The 19,578-nt window shown below is 43.6% G+C and overlaps 1 protein-coding gene across 3 annotated transcripts in view; it reads right to left on the reverse strand.

Annotated features, from left to right (window-relative positions):
• Positions 1-19,578, reverse strand: part of AGPAT4 (1-acylglycerol-3-phosphate O-acyltransferase 4) — a 139,941-nt gene that overhangs the window by 36,654 nt on the left and 83,709 nt on the right. For all 3 annotated transcript variants that reach the window (XM_060241914.1, XM_060241933.1, XM_060241924.1), the window contains one exon: positions 14,737-14,906. In XM_060241914.1, coding sequence (XP_060097897.1) covers positions 14,737-14,906 — 170 coding nt within the window. The remainder of the gene's footprint in view (positions 1-14,736; positions 14,907-19,578) is intronic.

The following is a 19,578-nucleotide window of genomic DNA, read 5'->3' on the forward strand; positions in this document are numbered from 1 at the left end:
CCATTTTTCCCTATAGAAACTCGATTCCCATAGGGTATCATTGAGAACTGATCTGTGGATATCTGGAGCTCTGTGGGGGCTGTTTTTTGAGGTAAAGGCATCAAATTTGCAGCATAGCATCCAGTGCCTCTTTCCAAAATACTCGCCAAGTTTCAAAAAGATTGGACTGGGGGGTCCAATTCTATGAGCCCCCAAAGGAGATGCCCCCATCCTTCATTATTTCCAATGGAGGGAAGGTATTAAAAGGTGTGCAATCCCTTTAAATGTGATGGCCTGAACTCCCTTTGAAGTTCAATTATGGTTGTCATACCCTTGCTCCTGGCTCCACCCCAATGTCTCCTGGCTCCACCCCCAAAGTCCCCAGATATTTCTTGAATTGGACTCGGCAACCCTAACACTGAAAGTGAAACTGATCTCCGTTCCATTGAAACACATTGCAGCACAGACAAAATTGCAAGGAAAATGTGGAATGGATTTTCCATTAAGGTCTTTAGGCCCTATCTATCTGGGCACAGAGACCTTAATGGAAAATCCATTCCACGTTTTCCTTGCAGCTTTGCTTCGTGCTGCAGCCAGCAAAGACAATGCAAAATCAGCCTTGGAGCATCAAAGGGGGGTGGGGAGAGAAAAGAGCCTTGCGGGCCTGATTAAAGCCATGGGTGGACCAGTTCTGGCCCATAGACCAGACATTTGACACCCCTGGTTTACAGCAAATTAAAAACAGAATTTAAATAGAAGAGTCAATTAAAAAATGCTCTCCCCAAGTATACTATGGAAAACCTGGCAACAAAATTTGAGTGGGAGAAAGCAAGGTGGTGGAAACAGCAGCTGAATAATGACTTTTGAAGCATGTTTGCAAAATGGATGGTGATGTACTCTGGCTGTGGACAATTTTGTCAAGAAGTGGTTTCATAGTCTCTTGTCAAGTCAAGCAATGTTTTTTTAAAAAAAATAAAAAATGGAGTGCAGAAAAAAAATCACAGAATTTGTAATATAAAATTTTAATGACCAGAAATTTAAAATTGTAGTAGGGGGACTGGTGGCAGTAGGGTTGCCAGCCCCCAGGTCCAAGTGGGGGATCCTCTGGCTTTGCAGGCTTCTTCCCACCACTGGCCAACTGGCCGATGGGGAAACCCTGCTCCCAAACAATGACATCCCTGATGCAATTACATCACATGGAAGTGACATCATTACACTGGGGGCATCGTAAGGGGATGCTCTGGTTTAAGGGCATTGGCCCCTCCCCCTCCCAGAAGGTTCCCCCCCACCAGTGAGAAGTGAGGACCTGACAACCCTAGGTGGCAGTGATACCTGAAGATATGAAGATTCATGTTTCAGCCTCTCTCCCTCCCTCTCTCCTTCTACAAGATCCTTCTCCTACAACTTCCAGAGAGTGGGAATGAAATCATGACTGCTCAGTTTCACTGGCCCTTCCTCAGACTTGAAAGCATTTCTACTCATGCAGCCACAGCAGGTTACCCACAATTCAAGGGAACGTGTATTTCTTTTTCTAGAGTTTCCCAGCCTCGGAGAAATGCAGTGCTTGCTTTTTGCATTTCCAGAAAGCGCAGCTCCATTCTGCCTCTTATTTCTGTCATTTTTGTAAATGTTATACAGTATTTCTATACCAAGAATGAACACATATTCAAACTTAGTGAAAAGAAAACGAAGTATGAAACAAAAATATATAGTTATATTTACATACTGATCAATATGTTGAAATGTCTTTTTCCAAATATTCAAGGTCTGTACATTTTTTGAAGTATATGTGAAACTTAATCTTACGTAATGTTTCCATCTTTCCAGCTGAAATTTTTTTCAAGATCTTGTTCACACTAAATATGATGCTGTAATGCCATTCAAAATACATTCATGCAATCTTTTTCAATAATTCAGTAATACCAATTCTGGGTTACAAAAGGATTAAACTTTCATTTGGGGTTGAAATTGTATCTATTACCCTTCCCCAATAATTACTGGCTTGATTTCCACTCATAAAAAAGGAAGTATTATTCTCAGGGCTTTTTTGTAGCAGGAACTCTTTTGCATATTAGGTCACTCCCAATTGATGTAGCCAGTCCTCCTGGAGCTTACAGCTGGCCCTGTACTAACAGCCCTGTAAACTCTTGGAGGATTAGCTACATCAAGGAGGGGTGGCCTAATATGCAAAGAAGGTCCTGCTACAAAAAAAGCCCTGATATTCTTATCATAAAACCAGGCATTATCCTAGATTTATCAGACAGGCTTTAAATCACCCATGCACTATAGCTTGTATCAGATTTTAAGAACTCCTCTTTCAGTACCAGAACACAGTGCCTTGATTGTAACAAGGACATTTTGCCTCAGGATGCTCTTTGTTGTTTCTCTTCTTTCCTTCTTTGTTTGCCGGCTTACATTCTGTTATTAAGATGTCTTACTGAGCTGTCAAAATGGAAATTAGAGCTACAAATCGTGTGAAATATTGCTTCAGTAATCCCTGAAAAATAAACACTTCTTGTATTGGATGAATGCAGTTTCTTTTTCATTTGTTCAGCCCTAGTACATCACTATGACATCCTCCTCCCCAAAACACTACATGTCCCCATCAACAATAATCTGATTTAAACATTTGAGGCCACTGATTGAAGTTAAACCCTGGAGCTCTTGCAGCCAATTGTACTGCATGTCAACAGCAAGAATGGTGGCAAATGGCCATCCACACGAGAACAATCCCATCCTCCGAGCTAATTTGGTGTTAAATAATGAGGTTACCTTGTTAGCTACTGTCAAGAGGTACACTGGCCCTTTTCTTGCAAGATAGAATTGACCTAGTTCCTGTTTTTTAACATTTTATCCTTTGTAAAAACAGAGACATTTAAAAATAATTAAGGTAAATGCCAAAGCTTCAGACTTAAGGGACAGTATTAACAGCCATAAACTAAGAAAAGACAGAAGAGAAAGCCAAGCCCCAACCCCGCAAACAATTTTGTTATGCATATGCACAGCCTTATTTGGAGGCACACAAGCACCAATACACTTAACAAATATCTCCTGGGCTCAGGTTCTGTGGTTCTATGACAATCTCACCCTCTTGCCTCCCTCACACTTGAGATTTTTCCTTTTTTCTTGCTAAGCAGCCCCGTTTTTCTATTTTCTTGTTTGTTTGTCTAAGACTGTCCTACCCAGTCACTTTATTTTATAGAGATATTTATAGATGCTGGCCCAACTGAGGGAACTGAGGGAAGAAACAAAATCACCTTCTTATCCTCTGCTTTTGAAATGACACACAAGAGGTTTTTGAAAGTTCAAAATAAACAAAATCTATATATCTAATTCCAGGCCTCAGATTCAATGGGAGCTGACAGGAGCACAGCTCCTGAACCTTTCTGAGAGTTCCACTTCCTCCTTCTGAGAGTTCCACCTCCTTGTCCATTGAATAGTATGTGCAGCTGCATAACAATCCCTGGATGAGTGCCACCACCTTTTTTTCTACAAAATGACCCCTGTCTAATTCTCAACATGCCCTCAATGTGCAGATACGGTACTTATTTCAGCAGATAGGGAGAACATGGAGGGTAGGGAGATTTTCCAGCACCCTTGGGGCACTCCCCAGGTTTGCAGGAAAATCTGAACACTTAAAAAATACATTGGGGGGTTTAAATCCCCCCCCAAAGAAAAATGTTGTCTGTGGATGTACAGACAATTGTTTAATCAGCTCTCAGTGGCCTGCCCACCTGTGGCCAGAAGGATACCTTGGGAGCCACCACTGGATCCTTCCCATAGCCACCCCACAGCCAGTAGGATGCCACTAGAGCCATGGCCAGAGTCATTGCCAGGTCCCTCCCAGGTGACCAAACTCACTGCAGCCAGCAGGACACTGCTGAAGCTGTGGCAGGAGAGCCTTTTTGCACCCAGAGAGACAACACTGAAGCTATGAGAGGGGAGGCCAACACCACCTGACCCTACTGGACCAGGGGCTCCTGACCCACAGAGGATTGATGTTTTGTCTCCCAGAAAGAAAGAGAAAGGAGAAGAGATTGCCTTGAGGGAGAGAGAGGGGAAAGGAAGGGATTTACTTTGAAGAGAGAGAAAGACAAAGAAGGCAAAATTGGTGGGGAGGAGATGGAAAACATGGCTTGGTGGGTGAAGAGAAAGAAAGGGAGAAAGAGAAAAACAGAGGGAGACATAAGAGAAGGAGTGAGGGAAGGAAGAAGACAGAGATGGAGAAGAGGTGGTGGGAGAGGGGAATAAACAAAACTGGAGGAATGGGATGACTGTCAGAAAAGATAAGGTGACGAAATAGAACAAAGGAACGCTGACAGATAAGGAAAGGGGAGAAGAAAAAGGGAGAAGTTCGTTAAACAAGGGGGGAAGTAAGCAAAAGAAGGCAAAGGGAAAAGATGAAGGGGTAGTGGAGAATCAAGGGTGGAGGTGGGAAGAGAGCTAGGGCAGTGGGCGAGTGAATGCCAGTGGTGGTATATACATTTAGTGTCTACAAAATCTACACTGAATTACAAGTTAAACCAAGCCACAACATATTACATAAGATTTTGTTGAAGGTCCCCTCTTGTGTTTTATTTGATTTGGAGGAGAAAAAGTCAGATGTAATCAAGTGTAGGATGTATTAGGTGAACAGATAATAAAACTGAAGTAACTTTGTATTCACACAAACCCCAGATAATTTCTTGCTAACAAGTAAGTGTTTCTACTATTCAACAGTTTCTCCTTAAAAACTTTAAGGAGAAAAGGTTGCATTTTAGTTTCTGCTTAACCACTCAAGCACAGGTTTCTGAGTTCCACCACCATGTAAAGTTTAGAAAATAAGAAAACACAAATTCCCCAAATCTTTCTTTATCTACAAACCAGGGATCACTCCTCTTTTCCAGAAGCTATTTCCCTTCTTAACTGAACAGGGATCACATCTCTTTACAAGAAGCTGTTTCCCTTTTTTTGGCTTAAATGAGGATCCTCCTTGATCTGCTCACTCCTTGATCTACTCACTCTACTCACACTTCCCAATCCACAGTCATGCTTAACTATCTCTTCAATTGTCGGTTCCCAACTGACATTCCTTAACTGACTTTCTCAACAGAATTCTGTTTAAACAGCCTGCTACTCAAAGGTTCTCAGACTCCGGTAGGCAGTAATAATGATCTGCCAGTTTTATTTTAGTGGAAGAAGCAAATCAGAGTACTGTGTCTCTGAACATGCAAATCCAGTATACCTTCACCTTGCAAAACATCATAGTCTGCAAAATCAAGGCAATAGACAATAGTAACTGAAATAAAATAATATTGCTACTAATATTGCTACTAATTAATATTGAAATTAACATCTGCATTTCAAACCACAGGATACAAAAAAAGTCTGATGTCAATAATGATAAATGAGTGCCTGAGGTAATATATCACAGTGGTGGCTCATGGTCAAAGTCACACCCATAAGGATTATGTACGGTCCTTATCTTCCCTAATTTCAGACTGGCAGGCCCCATAGCAGTGACATGGGGCAGCTACCCCAACTCCCTGGAATGGGGCAGCTACCCCAACTCCCTGGAATGGTATCTGGATGGTTGATTTAATGGGGGATAATGTGACTATGAGGCATGCTTTCACTGTGTGTATGTCTGCTAGAACTGGTTTCAGTGACCTCAAAGCATATATAACCAAGTGCCACTGGCAGCCAGTGAACTATACATTTCAGTAAAGATACTGGCACATAAATGGTTGTTGTAATACTACCTGATACACAGTAAGTCAATGATAATCAGAGGCACAAATTGTGAACAGTTGTTTTCACCAGTTCCATTCCAAAAAGTGTACATCAGTGCATATAGATACATTAGGGGTTGTTGAATTACTGCAGACTCTGGTCATATACTCATCCCCTATCCCACACTTTGTAACTGCAACCAAAAATGGTTATGTTTGCAAGACCCAGCCTCATCAGGTTTCTATTAAAGGGTCTGTGATTATTGTTTGACGCAAGCACCTCTCTGGCCCTTTCACTCCACCTTGCCTTTCTGATACAGTTCTGTACCACAATACCTCACTAAATGGATGACAATTTTTCTTCCCATAAGAGGCTTATTATCTCCATGGGCCTCAGCTAATGTCATATGCCACACTCAAAGTAGGTAAAAAAGAGAAGAATTAGCCAACACAGCAAAACAGCAGTGGAGAAAATTAAGTCAATAATTAGAAACACAAACTTGTGCTGCTCCGGGCAGGGGGAAGCATCACTTATATGAACTTAAGAAAATGGCTAATTTATAATTGGGAGATACCAGAATACGGCAGGCAGGGCGGGATATAAATCTAATAAATAATAATAATAATAAATGATGACTTGAATCTTACAAAGCACCAATGGAATGCTGATTTTTCCCCATGTTATTCTCCTCTCTGGGGTCTTGGGACTCTGGCAAGTACTTGGATGGGAGACCTCCTTGAAACACCAGCAGCCAGAAAGCAGAGGCAGGCTTTATTCAGCTACCTCTCTAAATATCCTCTATGTCCCCTGTAGGGGTCAGTCACCAGAGGTTGCCATGACTTCCAGGTGCGCATGCACACACACACACACACACAAATACAACCCCCCCCCCAAATATTTTAAAGAACAAATAGAATGCAGACAGCCTAACTTCAATGAGTTTTCAAGGGGACTTCTGCTATCATGGTTCCACTTTTATGCACAATAAGGAGGATTTGCAAATTTAAACTGAGATTCTGTACCTGCTGCTACCCTGTTGTAGTCTGCAGTCTTAACAGCCTAATACCATGAGGCAGACAATAATACAGATAGGATCAATTGTATTATTTTATTTAATTCAGTTTGTTTGACTCCCCACCATTAAAATAAAACTACAACATTCCCTCCTTGAATTTTCTAATGGCTCAAAATAAGACAGTTGATCTATGTTCTCCAAATAAAGGATAAAACATTATGTTCATTTCAAATGGGTTGCTGATTTTTTTTTATTCTCCCCTTCTCATCTCTTATAGAGAGTTGCTTTACATGGACAAGTGTCCAGCCATGCAAGCCTCACATGCATTTTGAAACTAGATTGGCTCAATAATGCTGTATCACATCATAAATAACTTGCAGAAAATATGCTTATAGATTACACTCTATACTACAAACTATATTTGGAAATATCATTTGATAGAGGGATAAACTTCTCCTGCATGGCAGGGATAATAAACCTTTCTAGCTTTTATACAATTTGTTCAAAGCACATTTGTGGCAGACTTCAGAAATTGTACTGAGATACTGCAGAGAAAGTAGGAAATCAGGAGTGTATCTTCCTAATCCCAGTTCTCCCTGAATGAAACTTTTTGCTGACACTGAGATTAGGAAAAAACTGAAAAGATGACCATGACTCTCCACTACAAACTATTCAGAAAGGACATCCTATCAAAGTCCAGTTCCTGTTATCCCATGATTAGCCTATGAGAAAATGGCACATGAAACAGAAATTTTTCATTCAGTTAGCAGAAGCAGTAAGGATGGCATTCAATCATAGTTTCACCAGCTCAGAAAATTCTAACCAGAGTTCAGAATATCAGTGGAGAACCTTCCGGCCTCCATAAAACAGCTCCTGGTTATAAGATGCTTTTTGCAGCAGCTGAAAGACTTTCTGTTCCAAATTTGAAGCTTCATATCCAACACTGAAATTAGGCATGATGTGAAATTTTGAGAAAGACTACAGAAATCAAGCCCTCTTCACTTGTTTTCTCAATTATGGGCTTTAAGGCTAAGATTCAGCATATCCATAAACAGTGATTCATGATAAGTCTATTAAGTAGCTGTGCATTATGTTGCTGTAGATCATCAGGCTTCAATCTTTTTCCAGACCTGTGACTGAGCTGCAAAAAAGTGATAGGAAGTCACACAATATAATCATGTGTCAGGAAAAGGGGGAGCCAGAGTTATGACTTTTCTGATGTCAAAACCAGGATTGTAGCTCAAGAGATCCAGGGACAAGAAACATAAGCCTAGCACCAAGACATGCATTATGTGGAAGCGCAAACCAAGAATCAAAACCCTTTCCCTCATTCAATTATCTTATCCATTATCATTATCCATACATACTAGGAACAGGTCTCTTCAAAAGGCTGCAAAAATTGGCACTGGAGAGCAGATGCCCAGGGCTCACAACTGAACATATGGGGTTTTGAAATCTACCTGAAGGTCCTGACTAGGGATGGGCACGAAATACGAAAATGGTGGTTTGTTGGCTCGCAGAATTTGGTGGTTCATTTCATTTTGTGTTTTTTATATTTTCTGAATGAATTGTGGTTCATTGGTTCATTTGGTTCAGGAGGACTAGAAAGTGCTAGTGTGTTACAGATGTGCCTGGTATGATGACAGCACCTGATAGTAATGCTATTGCAGTGGGCACATGTTTCAGGGCAACATGCCTGGTGTAATAGTGTCACGCCATCAACACGCCAGGCACGGGATGCAAGGAGGATCCCCTGTTGATAACGACACAGATGAACTGCCCAAAAAACCAAGCTTCTTCATTTTGCAAGTTGTGCATAGCAGAAGTAAGAAGAGATTGTATTTATACTCCATCTTTCACTACCTGAAGGAATCTCAAAGTGGCTCACAATCTCCTTTCCCTTCCCCCTCCCCACAACAGACACTCTGTGAGGTAGGTGGGGCGACAGAGCTCTCCCAGAACTGCTCTTGAACAGAAGAGCTTTGAGGGAACTTGTGGCTGACCCAATGTCACATTAGTGGGTGACCCAATGTCACATTAGCAGGAATCAAACCTGGTTCTCCCAGATTAGAGTCCGTGCACTTAACCACTACACTGCTCTTGATTCCGAATCAATTCGGAACAAACAATGAATCGGCTGTTTGAGGAACAAATTGAGATTCCTGCTTTGATTTGTGCCCATCCCTAGTCCTGACCCATGGGCTAAAGGCTGCCCCAAAAGAAACATGTGAAACAGACACAACAGTTATAAAAGACAATTTCAAATGGCAGTCCAATTGAGTTTATTTGGCAGCCTTCAGCTCACTAGAATTATTGGGTTATCTGCCTAAACTGGTTAATGGCTGATTCACAAAGGTACTTTGAGGAGAATCCACATTACACAATAAAGAAGTTCCACATACAACAACTAATTGGCAATGACTCATTGATAGAAATAATTCATTGTAATGCTATCATCTACAAATGATTAACACAATATCTGAACTAGCCCTGAACTACTAGTATAAGTTTTATTTACTACCACTGAAGCTGAGTGGCTAACAATGACAAGATCTCTCCTGGTGTTCAGGATAGAGGAATAGTATTACTACCTTTGTGGAAGATCATACTGGCTTTGATGTTAGATAAACCAGAATAAAATACTTAAAGGAGAGTTTAAATCACCATAACTTGACACAATAAACTTGATACAGTACAACAAAAGCTCACATTGCCTATCACACTGAAACCATCATAGATAATATTTAAAAGTAAACGCATTTTGATTTCTAACTCTCTACTTTATCCAATTTCATCCAACACATAATCAAAATGGTTAAAAATGATTATTTGTAAGCAATTCTGCTGCCTTAGAATGGATTAAATTTATAAAGGTACTTTAAAATGTACCTTACACTTTCCTAAATGTAATACAAACAGAATTTCTTAAGCTTTATGGAATTCAAGGAATATCTGTTTTCCTAATCAAATGTTTTTACCTGATTTTATCATTTTTTTGTTTAGCAAACAGCTAAGGTCATTAAATATCAACATGTTAAAAAATGTGTGAAAACTCCAGTGATTAATCTTGCATAAAATTTTTCTCCTGGTCACAAGCTAGGTCTGCATAATATCGCCACTACCTGCTGGCAGCAGTGACGGAAAGTACCATCAAATAGCAGCTGACTTATGGCAACTCTTCATGGGGTTTTCAAGGCAAGAACCAGAGGTGGTTTGCCACTGCCTGCTTCTTCATAGCATCCCTGGACTTCCTTGGTTCTAACCAGGAACAACCCTGCTTAGCTTCCAAGAGCTGACAAGATTGGGCTAGCCTGAGCCATACAGGTCTGGGCACTCCTGCTGGCACCCTTTTGATATTCTGAAACAAGGCACAGCACTTTCAAGGGCCTCCCCTGTTGAAGCATCCCAATACACGTTGAATTCATGTAACAGGAAATCTAGAAAAATACTTCTGCACATTTCTGAAAGACAAAGTGCAGGGCTGGGCCATCCAGCTATAGAAATAATTCTAGTGGGTGACTTTAATGCTAGGGTAGGGAAGGACTGTAGCATATTTTTTAAAGCCCTTGATTTTAACCAAGACGACACCCTTCCACCCATTTTCTCCTATCCAAGATACTCCAAGGATAGCTTTCTAAATTCAGCAGGCATCTGTCTTACCAAATTCTGTATGCAATACAACAGAATTTGTTTAAATGGTTTGATTGGCTACCCAAATTCAGGAGAATTCACCTTTGTTTCCCCAAGGGGCTGTAGCGTAATTGATTACATTTTAATCTCTCATTTATTGAAACCTTATGTCAAAGATTTTACATTGGGGGATTTTATCTGAAAACACTAGTAAGCTGTAGATTATTGGACCCCCAACCAACCCTGTCCCCCCACAGGTCTGCACATAGGGTTGCCAAGTCTAATTCAGAAAATATCTGGGGACTTTGGGGGTGGAGCCAGGAGACTTTGGGGCGGAGCCAGACTTTCCCATTTCCAAAATAAATGCATAAAAATACAATAGTGCAGATCACCTGAATAGTCATCATTTCCTCATCCCGCAATAGCTGCAATTCTAGTAAATAAAAGTGTAAACACACAAAAAGCAGCCAAAATGCATAGAGTTTGCAAGCTCACATTTTTGTGATCTCCCTGAGGCTTTACTCACAGGAACTGCTGTTTTTCAGGTTAACATAGGCAAATAAAAAGAGAGAGAGGTGGAGTTTTCCTCCATCCCATAAAAAGGCTCCTATACAAAGACTCTGAAAACAATGCAAAACAAGCACAGAGACAGACACACACTATTACTGCCTCCCTTACAAAGACTTCTGAAAAGTACACACACTCTCTCTCTCACTGGGTCTGGTTCCTCCACAACCACATCTGAAAATTACAGGGGCTACGCTGCACTCTCTCTCTCTCTCTCTCTCTCTCTCTCTCTCACACACACACACACATTTACTTGCTCTGAAATGAAAGCAAAACAAATGGAGTGACTGTGTTCCCAGAGGCTGCTGCTGCGCCTTCCCCATGAAGTACTTCCTGCTCAACTTTAAAGGTGCACACACATTTTAAAACCGGACTTGTGTCTAAACCTGCCAGAGATCTAGAGGTACTGGTGGCTGTGGGGCTTCCCCCCGTCAGCCAGCTGGCTGGGTGTGGGGGAAGCCTGCAAAACTGGGAGGTCCCCCGCTGGGACCTGGGGATTGGGAAGCCTATGTGCACATCATAGTCAGGGTTTGCAGCAGCAAGCAGCAGCCCCAGGAGGCACCCCTGCCAGCTTCAGTCACCTGCCACAAGGTGCCTGTCCTTTTCCTCCTCCAATGGGGGCGGGGACAGGGCAGGTCTTTTCCCCACCACCTTTCTGCCTCACTTTGCCTTGCTTGTGGCAAGAAAGACAGATAGTGGCTTCCTGCTTCCCCTTGCTGACTTGCTCAGAGGGGGCAAGAATGGCAAAGAGTGACTTGCCCCATTGCTATGCCTCACAACAGTGTGGGATGAAGAGGGCGGTGCTGCCTTATCGTGCTTGGTGCAGGGCAAGAAAGACACCTGTCTGCCTCACTGCTGGGTGGGGAATAGGGTTCCCAAGTCCAACCCCAAAAATATCTGGGGACTTTGGGGGTGGAGCCAGGAGACTTTGGGGGTGGAGCCAGGAGACACTGGGGTGGAGCTAGGGGAAGGGGGGGATACGGCGCTGGGGAGTGTGGCAAGCCGCCCCGCCGCTGCCGCCTCTTCTCAGCTCGCCGTGGCTGCTCCTCTGAGATGGGCTCAGCCTGAGAAGGGCCCAGATTCGCGGCTCGCCATGCTCCTGGCCTGCCTCGCCCTCCCCTGCGCTGCTGCCGCCTCTTGGCTGCTCCTCCGAGATGGGCTCAGCCTGGGCCCATCTCGGAGGAGCAACTGCGGTGGGCGGGGAGGGGGCGGCAGCGGTGCGGCGCGGCGGCCTCGCCCGCTCCCCAGCTCCGTTTCCCCCCCTCTCCCCCCACTTCCATTTTTTTGGGGAGGGGGGGAAGATGGTGGAAATCCTGGAGTCCCCCGCCAGGGCGGGAGGGTTGGGAAGCCTAGTGGGGAAAGGAGAATGGTTGTGGCTTACTGCCACATGGGGGAGGAGCAGGCAGCAGCTTCTCATTGCACCTCTTCATAGGAAGAAGAAGAAGAAGAAGATATTGGATTTATATCCCGCCCTCCACTCCGAAGAGTCTCAGAGCGGCTCACAATCTTCTTTACCTTCCTCCCCCACAATAGACACCCTGTGAGGTGGGTGGGGCTGGAGAGAGCTCTCACAGCAGCTGCCCTTTCAAGGACAACCTCTGCCAGACCTATGGCTGACCCAAGGCCATTCCAGCAGGTGCAGGTGGAGGAGTGGGGAATCAAACCCGGTTCTCCCAGATAAGAGTCTGCACACTTAACCACTACACCAAACTGGCCCTAGGGTGAGCAGTCACTTTCCTAGGGCATGGAGGGGTGGCAAAGTGCTTGAGGGGAGGAAGATAAAGGAGATTGTAAGCCACTCTGAGACTATGATTCAAAGAGAAGGCCAGAGTATAACTCTACGGTCTTGTTCTTCTTCATAGGGATGTGAATTCTGTTACATAAATTTACACATGGGAGCAGCTGGACATGGATACCTTCAGATGGAAGCCAGTGCATGTTTTCAGACTTTGCATATTAGTTTAAGATTTTGTGCATACATATATCTGAAATTATTTTGGCTAATATTGTTTTATTTTGCTCACTGATCTTGAATTCCACTATTCCCAGTGGGGCTCCAGGTATGATACAAAAAATACAATTTAAATGAACATACAAGAAAAAAAATAAGTACAACAAGCAACATTTTGGGCTAGTCCTGGATCCGCTGAGTTGGCTCATTCAAAGCCATAGGCCAAGAACTATGGTATAAGCTAAGAGCCCTTTGTTTCTTGCCCTTCAGCTTGCTCCAAAAATCTCGCACCACTTGTCACCCCCAGACTTAAAAACCTGCTTCAGGAAGGGAAGCAGATGTGAACTGTAACAAGTTTTCAGAAGATCTCTTCAAAAGAGCACTGAGCACTTCGGTAACTGAGGTTCAAAGTACTAAAGTTATATACATTGGGATGAAAAAATTTACATATATGTAGACTGGGTGCCAGAGCCCCGTGGCGCAGTGGTAAAGCTGCAGTACTGCAGTCCAAACTCTAATCATGACTGAGTTCGATCCCGACGGAAGCTGAGTTCAGGTAGCCAGCTCAAGGTTGACTCGGCCTTCCATCCTTCCGAGGTCAGTAAAATGAGTACCCAGCTTGCTGGGGGGAAAGTGTAGATGACTGGGGAAGGCAATGGCAAACCACCCTGTAAAAAAGAAGTCTGCTGTGAAGGCGTCGTGATGCGGTGTCACCCCAGAGTCGAAAGCGACTGGTGCTTGCACAGGGGACTACCTTTACCTTTAGACTGGGTGCAAAGTGGTAGTGACTGGTCAGAAATAAGGGGTTGTGATACATATCTCAGTGAAAACAACAACTGTGTGTATGGCAGCAATGAAGGAGTCCAAAGAAATTATTAGGAACTGAAATAAAAATAAAATTGCTGGTATTATAATGCCCTTGTAAATCTATGATACAATTGCATTTGGAATACTACATATTATTCTGCAAATGAGGTTGATAGGCAGTCGATTCAAGTCATACCTGTTGTATAATTTACTTGTGGAATTCACAGCTACATATATAAAATCTGAATGACAGTTTCCCCCATTTTCTTCAGGTTTTCAGTAGTGAAATAAAGAGATGGTTCCTTTTGCATAAAGCAGATTTACCAACATTTTCTTCAGTTCTGAGAATATCACTAGATTTGTAATGTTTCTGAAGTTGAGTTCTATTTTTAGATATGATCCTACAAGAAAAACCTCTAGGAAAAAATTCACTGGGAGTTGTAGGCCAAAAAACATCTGGAGAGCTACCGTTGGCCACCCCTGCTATAAGGCTACACACAAAGATTTGGCTCTGCCTCAGGACAAATGCCATTTGCCATACTGGGTGCTTGTCCCTTGAATCATAAGTGCACCTAAACACCTCTCATTGATAGGGTTAAGAGCTTTCTAATCCTGAGCAGCTACAGAATGAAGGTCTCAGACACACTAAGAGCTGTGTACAATTTAATATTAATATATTATAATACTAATTTAGTATCAATACAGCAACTTTTCAGTTTTATAATTTTTACAAATAGCCTTTGCCGTACTAGGATCGTTGCTACACTTTCCAAGGTGTATAACTTGTGATTGTTAGACCACTGGGAACTTCATAACATCTTTCATTTCTGTAGCTTGCATAGGCACAATATATGACTGCTGGGCTAAGTCTAGTAATTTGCTAGTTATACAAGACTGATGCACATCATCACACCTCCTTCCACATCCCTCCTCTAAAACAGTACTAACACTTCTCTGCCAATAAAAAGCAAGAGCGTAGGTGGCATTCAAGCAACAACCAACACAACAGCTGCTCAAACACTGGGTGAAAGCTGATTCGTCATGTAAACATTTGAAACACTAGTCAAAAACTCACCCCTAAAACCCCAAATCTTTCACAAAAGTTCCAACCACAGAGAAAGTCGATTTCAAAGTTGTGATTAAGGATTACGATGGCATTTTCTTTCCCATACGTGTGGTAATTCTGTGGGTCAGTGTAGAGGGTGCAAGTAGTGCCTGACCACCATTCCAGCAACATCACCAGCTCTGGAACAAACAACAACACAACAGTGAATATAAACAGTACACATGAGTCTACATACCAGTTATCAGTCAGATTATAAATCTCTCATTTCCACAGAACATAATGGTTGTCCCCAACCACCTGCAAAGTAGGACTTTCCCATTTTTTCCTTCTTGCTACTCAGATGCCCACCAGTATGGTGGAATCAGCTGCCGGAAGAGGTGAGGGCCCTGCGGGACTTGGCGCAGTTCCGCAGGGCCTGTAAGACGACCCTCTTCCGGCTAGCCTATACCTAGCCTACATCTAGCTAGGATAACAACTTGAGGTAACTGGCCAGCCATCTGTTTACAGGAAACTGAATTACTCTGTTTTAATGTTTTTAACTGTTTAATTATTTAACTGTTTTATATTTGAAATTGTTTAATTTTAAGTTTGATTAATTGTTGGAAGCCGCCCTGAGCCATTCGTGGGAAGGGCGGGATATAAATCCCAAATAAATAAAAATAAATAAATAAAAAGTTTTGGTTTTAAGAGGAAGCAGAGTCTCAAGAAAACAGGAGACAAAATGGTGGTCTGTAGTGAGAGAGGGGAACAGATGGAAAAAATGCTTAATCAAAGGAACTATGTGGTTGGACACAGTCCAATGAAACTAGTTGACATGGTTTAAAACCACCCCTATAGTACTAATGACCATGTGGTCCCATCCTGGAAGAAGAAAGGAGAACAGAAGCATACCTTTTGAAACCTTGTTTTTGAGAATTTACTGCTTGGTTTTATATCATCAAAGGATTGTTGTATTGTTGAATTTTATGACATTCAGGAGATTTGGAGGGTGGTGTCTAAGGTGGATGGAATTTCAGGCAATGTGACATGACATCCTCTACACCACTCTAAGAAATTCTTAGTGTAGCACAGAAGATGTGATGTCACTTCTTGGTGAAGGTTTGGAGAATGCAACATCACTGCTGCAGGAAGCTCTAGGAATCCCTCCATTCTTTACCACAGAGACTGGAAGGATTCCTAGAGCATAGAGACCGTGGAAATTCCTAGTGTCACCATCAATGCTATTCCCCCATTTTTCTTCCGCTCCTCAAATCATTGAGACTGGGTGGGGAACTGATCACTGTCAGTGGACAGATGGTAAACCTATTGTATTTGTATCTAGCATTTAAACTGAATGGTGTAGAACCTAAGAACAGATATGTCCTGAAAAAATAAAATCCAAGAAGGGGATGGGTGGGAGACAGAAAGAGCAGGGATAGATATTTGTAGTACATGTCTTTGGAAATATATTTAAGGGAAAGCCACTTAAAGCTCATGACCCAGAGTCCTTGTGGGTTGCTGCCAATGTAGTATATGAACAAAATAAGAGAATTTTAATGAACCTACAGCTTTCCAAATCCACTATGTGTAATCCAAAATTTCAATATATTTACATTTCCTCCAAAAAGATCATCTTTAGGGTTTCCATTTCCCCACAAGGGGTGAGGGTTCCCCTGATTTTTTGGACCGCCAACCTGTCACCATGGAACTGGCCAGCAGGAGGAGCCCCATCCCTGAAGAGTGCCGACAAGCCCGATGTGCCCAGCAAGATGACATCACTTCCGAAGTGCACGCAAAGAAGACTTCAAACAAGAGGACCCGATTCCCCTGCTAGCCCTAATCATTTTATAAATTAGAAAGCCCAGAAAAAGCAGATGTATGGGAGGGGGAGTTTCCCCGCAATTTTTTTTTTTTTTAAAAAATCTTCCAGTTGAAATTTTGGGAAGCATTGGGGAAAAAATTACTATTAATTGGTTTCTCTTTTGGAACGAATGAAATGCTTTTTGACTCCTTTTGAATAGGTAGCATGATAACATTTATGTAAGAATCTACACCATTATAAAATGCTAATTCCTATTAACATTACAAATACATAGAAATCATAAGCAAAGTTATGTTTATCATTTAAATGTGAATAGCTTTGGCAGCAATTAATATACTATAATGTGCTTGACAGGGCTTTTTTTGTAGCAATAACTCCTTTGCATATTAGGCCTTCTTACGGGGCCTACTGTAAGGTCTTGGTGAATTGAGTACATCAGGGTTTGTGGCCTAATATGCTACGAAGTTACTGCTACGAAAAATGCTCCGGCAGTTGATAATAAATTCATCCAAATATGTTAGTAGTTGCATTGTGATTGTATAATATTATTTCTGTCCAAGTAATTCTTGTACACTACAATTTTTTTCTAATTCCAATTTTTATTTTCCTACCTCTCAGATGGGCAAGAATTAAGATACGTGGGCTAAAGTAGCACAGGGAACAGCAATTCTCTCTCTCTCTCTCTCCCTCCCCCCCGCTCTCTCATGTATTAGATATACTGGCAGTTATGCTGGTAAAAAAGGTAGTTATATTTTAAAATTCTATAAACAGACTGAATAGTGTAATGTTATATGCTAATTAAATTGTACATGGTGTATTTTTATATAAAATGTAAAATACGTTTAGGATTCACTGGAAGTATTGCTGACATTTCCCTCCCCCGGCACACTTTCCCCTATGGGTTTAAAAATTTACATTTTTAGAAAGCTTGGAGCTCTCAATTTCTTTAGCCCAGTGCTTTTTAACATAACATCTGCTATTTTCTAGAAAGAGACCTCTTTCCACAGGATAATCTTAAAGTTTGGATGAGCTGGCCAGGCATTACTACAACACAACTATTGCCTGATTTAGAACACAGGTTGTTTCACATAATTATAAAGCACAAGGGCATCATTTAGACAGAAACAACCTTCCTCATCACTGTTTTCCCCCAAGAACCATCCTCTTCAAAGCAGACCTAACTTCCAGACAGTTATCAGTGGTGAAGAGGACAAAAGTAGGAAATGGGGAATAAAAGCTTCAACCTGCATTTGGCTGAACCACTAGACAGCACAGCAAGAGATGTAGAAATAGATCTCCCACAGGGTTTTTGTTGTTCTTGTTCACAGCAGACTCTGAGGACTAGGGTGGCCAGACCGTCCCGGTCTCCCGGGAAAGTCCCGGTTCTGGCCCCCAATTCCCGGCTGGCTATACTGGGACCATTAGAGGTGCCGGTTTAGCCAGCCAGAGCGCCGGTGGGCCGCGCGCGCGGGCGGGCAAAGCGGCGAGTGAGGGAGGGAGCGTCCCTGCACGTGCGCAGGGCGATTGTGGCGGGCCCCGCGCGCGGGCCTCCACTGCAGGCGAAGGCCGGGGAGGCAGCGGAGAGGCCGGCGCTGGTCGCTGGAGGCCCTCCAGCGACCAGCGCCGGCCTCTCCGCCGCCTCCCCAGCCTCCGCCACTGCCGCCACAGCCTGTCGGTCACTTCCGGGTTCCTGTCCTGCATCTCGACCTGTGTTATTAGTGACAGGCTGCTTCGGCGGGCCGCTGCGCCGGCCCCCTGGGTCCCACAACGATGGGACCGATGCCACAGGGACGGGCTCGAAGCACTCTATAACCCCTCAAAAGAACAGCAGTCTAGCTCGCTTCCCCCGAGCCCTGCCGCCATAAGCCTCAAGGGGGCTCATTTTGCGGCATCTCCCGGCGGGAGGGTGGCACCCGCACGGGACACATATCAAATGAAAGAGGGGGTGCAGGGCTATCAGAAACAGCCGGCGGAGGGAGTCGGGAGCCCACCCCACTGGGGGATCCACACCCCGAAAGTGATGAAGGTGGCGCAGATAGAGCCAACAGAGCAAACAGGACAAAATAAATAGGCTGCATTATGCAGCACAGTTGAGAAAGTGCCTTATCCCATATACTGATGAAGTATATACAGGATTTGAGAACAAAATTGTTTCCGGCGGTGATATTTGGGGGATTTTGGGGGACGTCACAGGAAGTGCTGTGAAGTCACTTCCTGTTTCCGGCAGTGGCATTTGGGGGAAATGATGTCATTTTGGGGAAATGATGTCACAGGAAGTGATGTCACTTCCTGCTTCCGGCAGGTGGTGCGGGGGAAATGATGTCACAGGAAGTGATGTCACTTCCCGTTTCCGGCAGGTGGCGCGGGGGAAATGATGTCACAGGAAGTGATGTCACTTCCTGTTTCCGGCGGTGGCATGACATTGCCGAAAGTGCCGTCACCGGAAGTGACGTCACTTCTTGCTTCCGGCAGGTGGCACGGGGGAAATGATGTCACAGGAAGTGATGTCACTTCCCGTTTCCGGCAGGTGGTGCAGGGGAAATGATGTCACAGGAAGTGATGTCACTTCCTGTTTCCGGCGGTGGCATGACATCGCCGGAAATGACGTCGCCGGAAGTGACGTCACTTCCTGTTTCCGGCGGTGGCATGACATCACCGGAAGCGCCGTCGCCGGGAGTGATGTCACTTCCTGTTTCCGGCGGTGGCGTGACGTCACTTCCTGTTTCCGGCGGCGCACACGCTTCGCGCGCACACAACCCTACCTTGCCCCCCCCAAGGTGTCCCTGGCTGGCCTTCAGACATTATGGCCACCCTAGGACTAAACTTGTCACTTGCCTGCCCATGGAAAGATTGAGGAGCGGGAGAAAGAATGGCCTGTGTGGTGACACTCTAGGAATTTTCCATTATCTCTAGAGTCTTTACAACAGATACCAAAGGAAATTCCTAAAACATCACCTAGAAATGCTATCACATTTGCTTCAAACTTCTCCCTCCCCAAGCACTATCCTCAAAATATCCTGGCAATGCTGGTAAACTTTGAGGATCCCTAA

This window comes from Heteronotia binoei, chromosome 1 (genome assembly GCF_032191835.1).
Source record: "Heteronotia binoei isolate CCM8104 ecotype False Entrance Well chromosome 1, APGP_CSIRO_Hbin_v1, whole genome shotgun sequence".
NCBI classification, from domain to species: domain Eukaryota; kingdom Metazoa; phylum Chordata; class Lepidosauria; order Squamata; family Gekkonidae; genus Heteronotia; species Heteronotia binoei.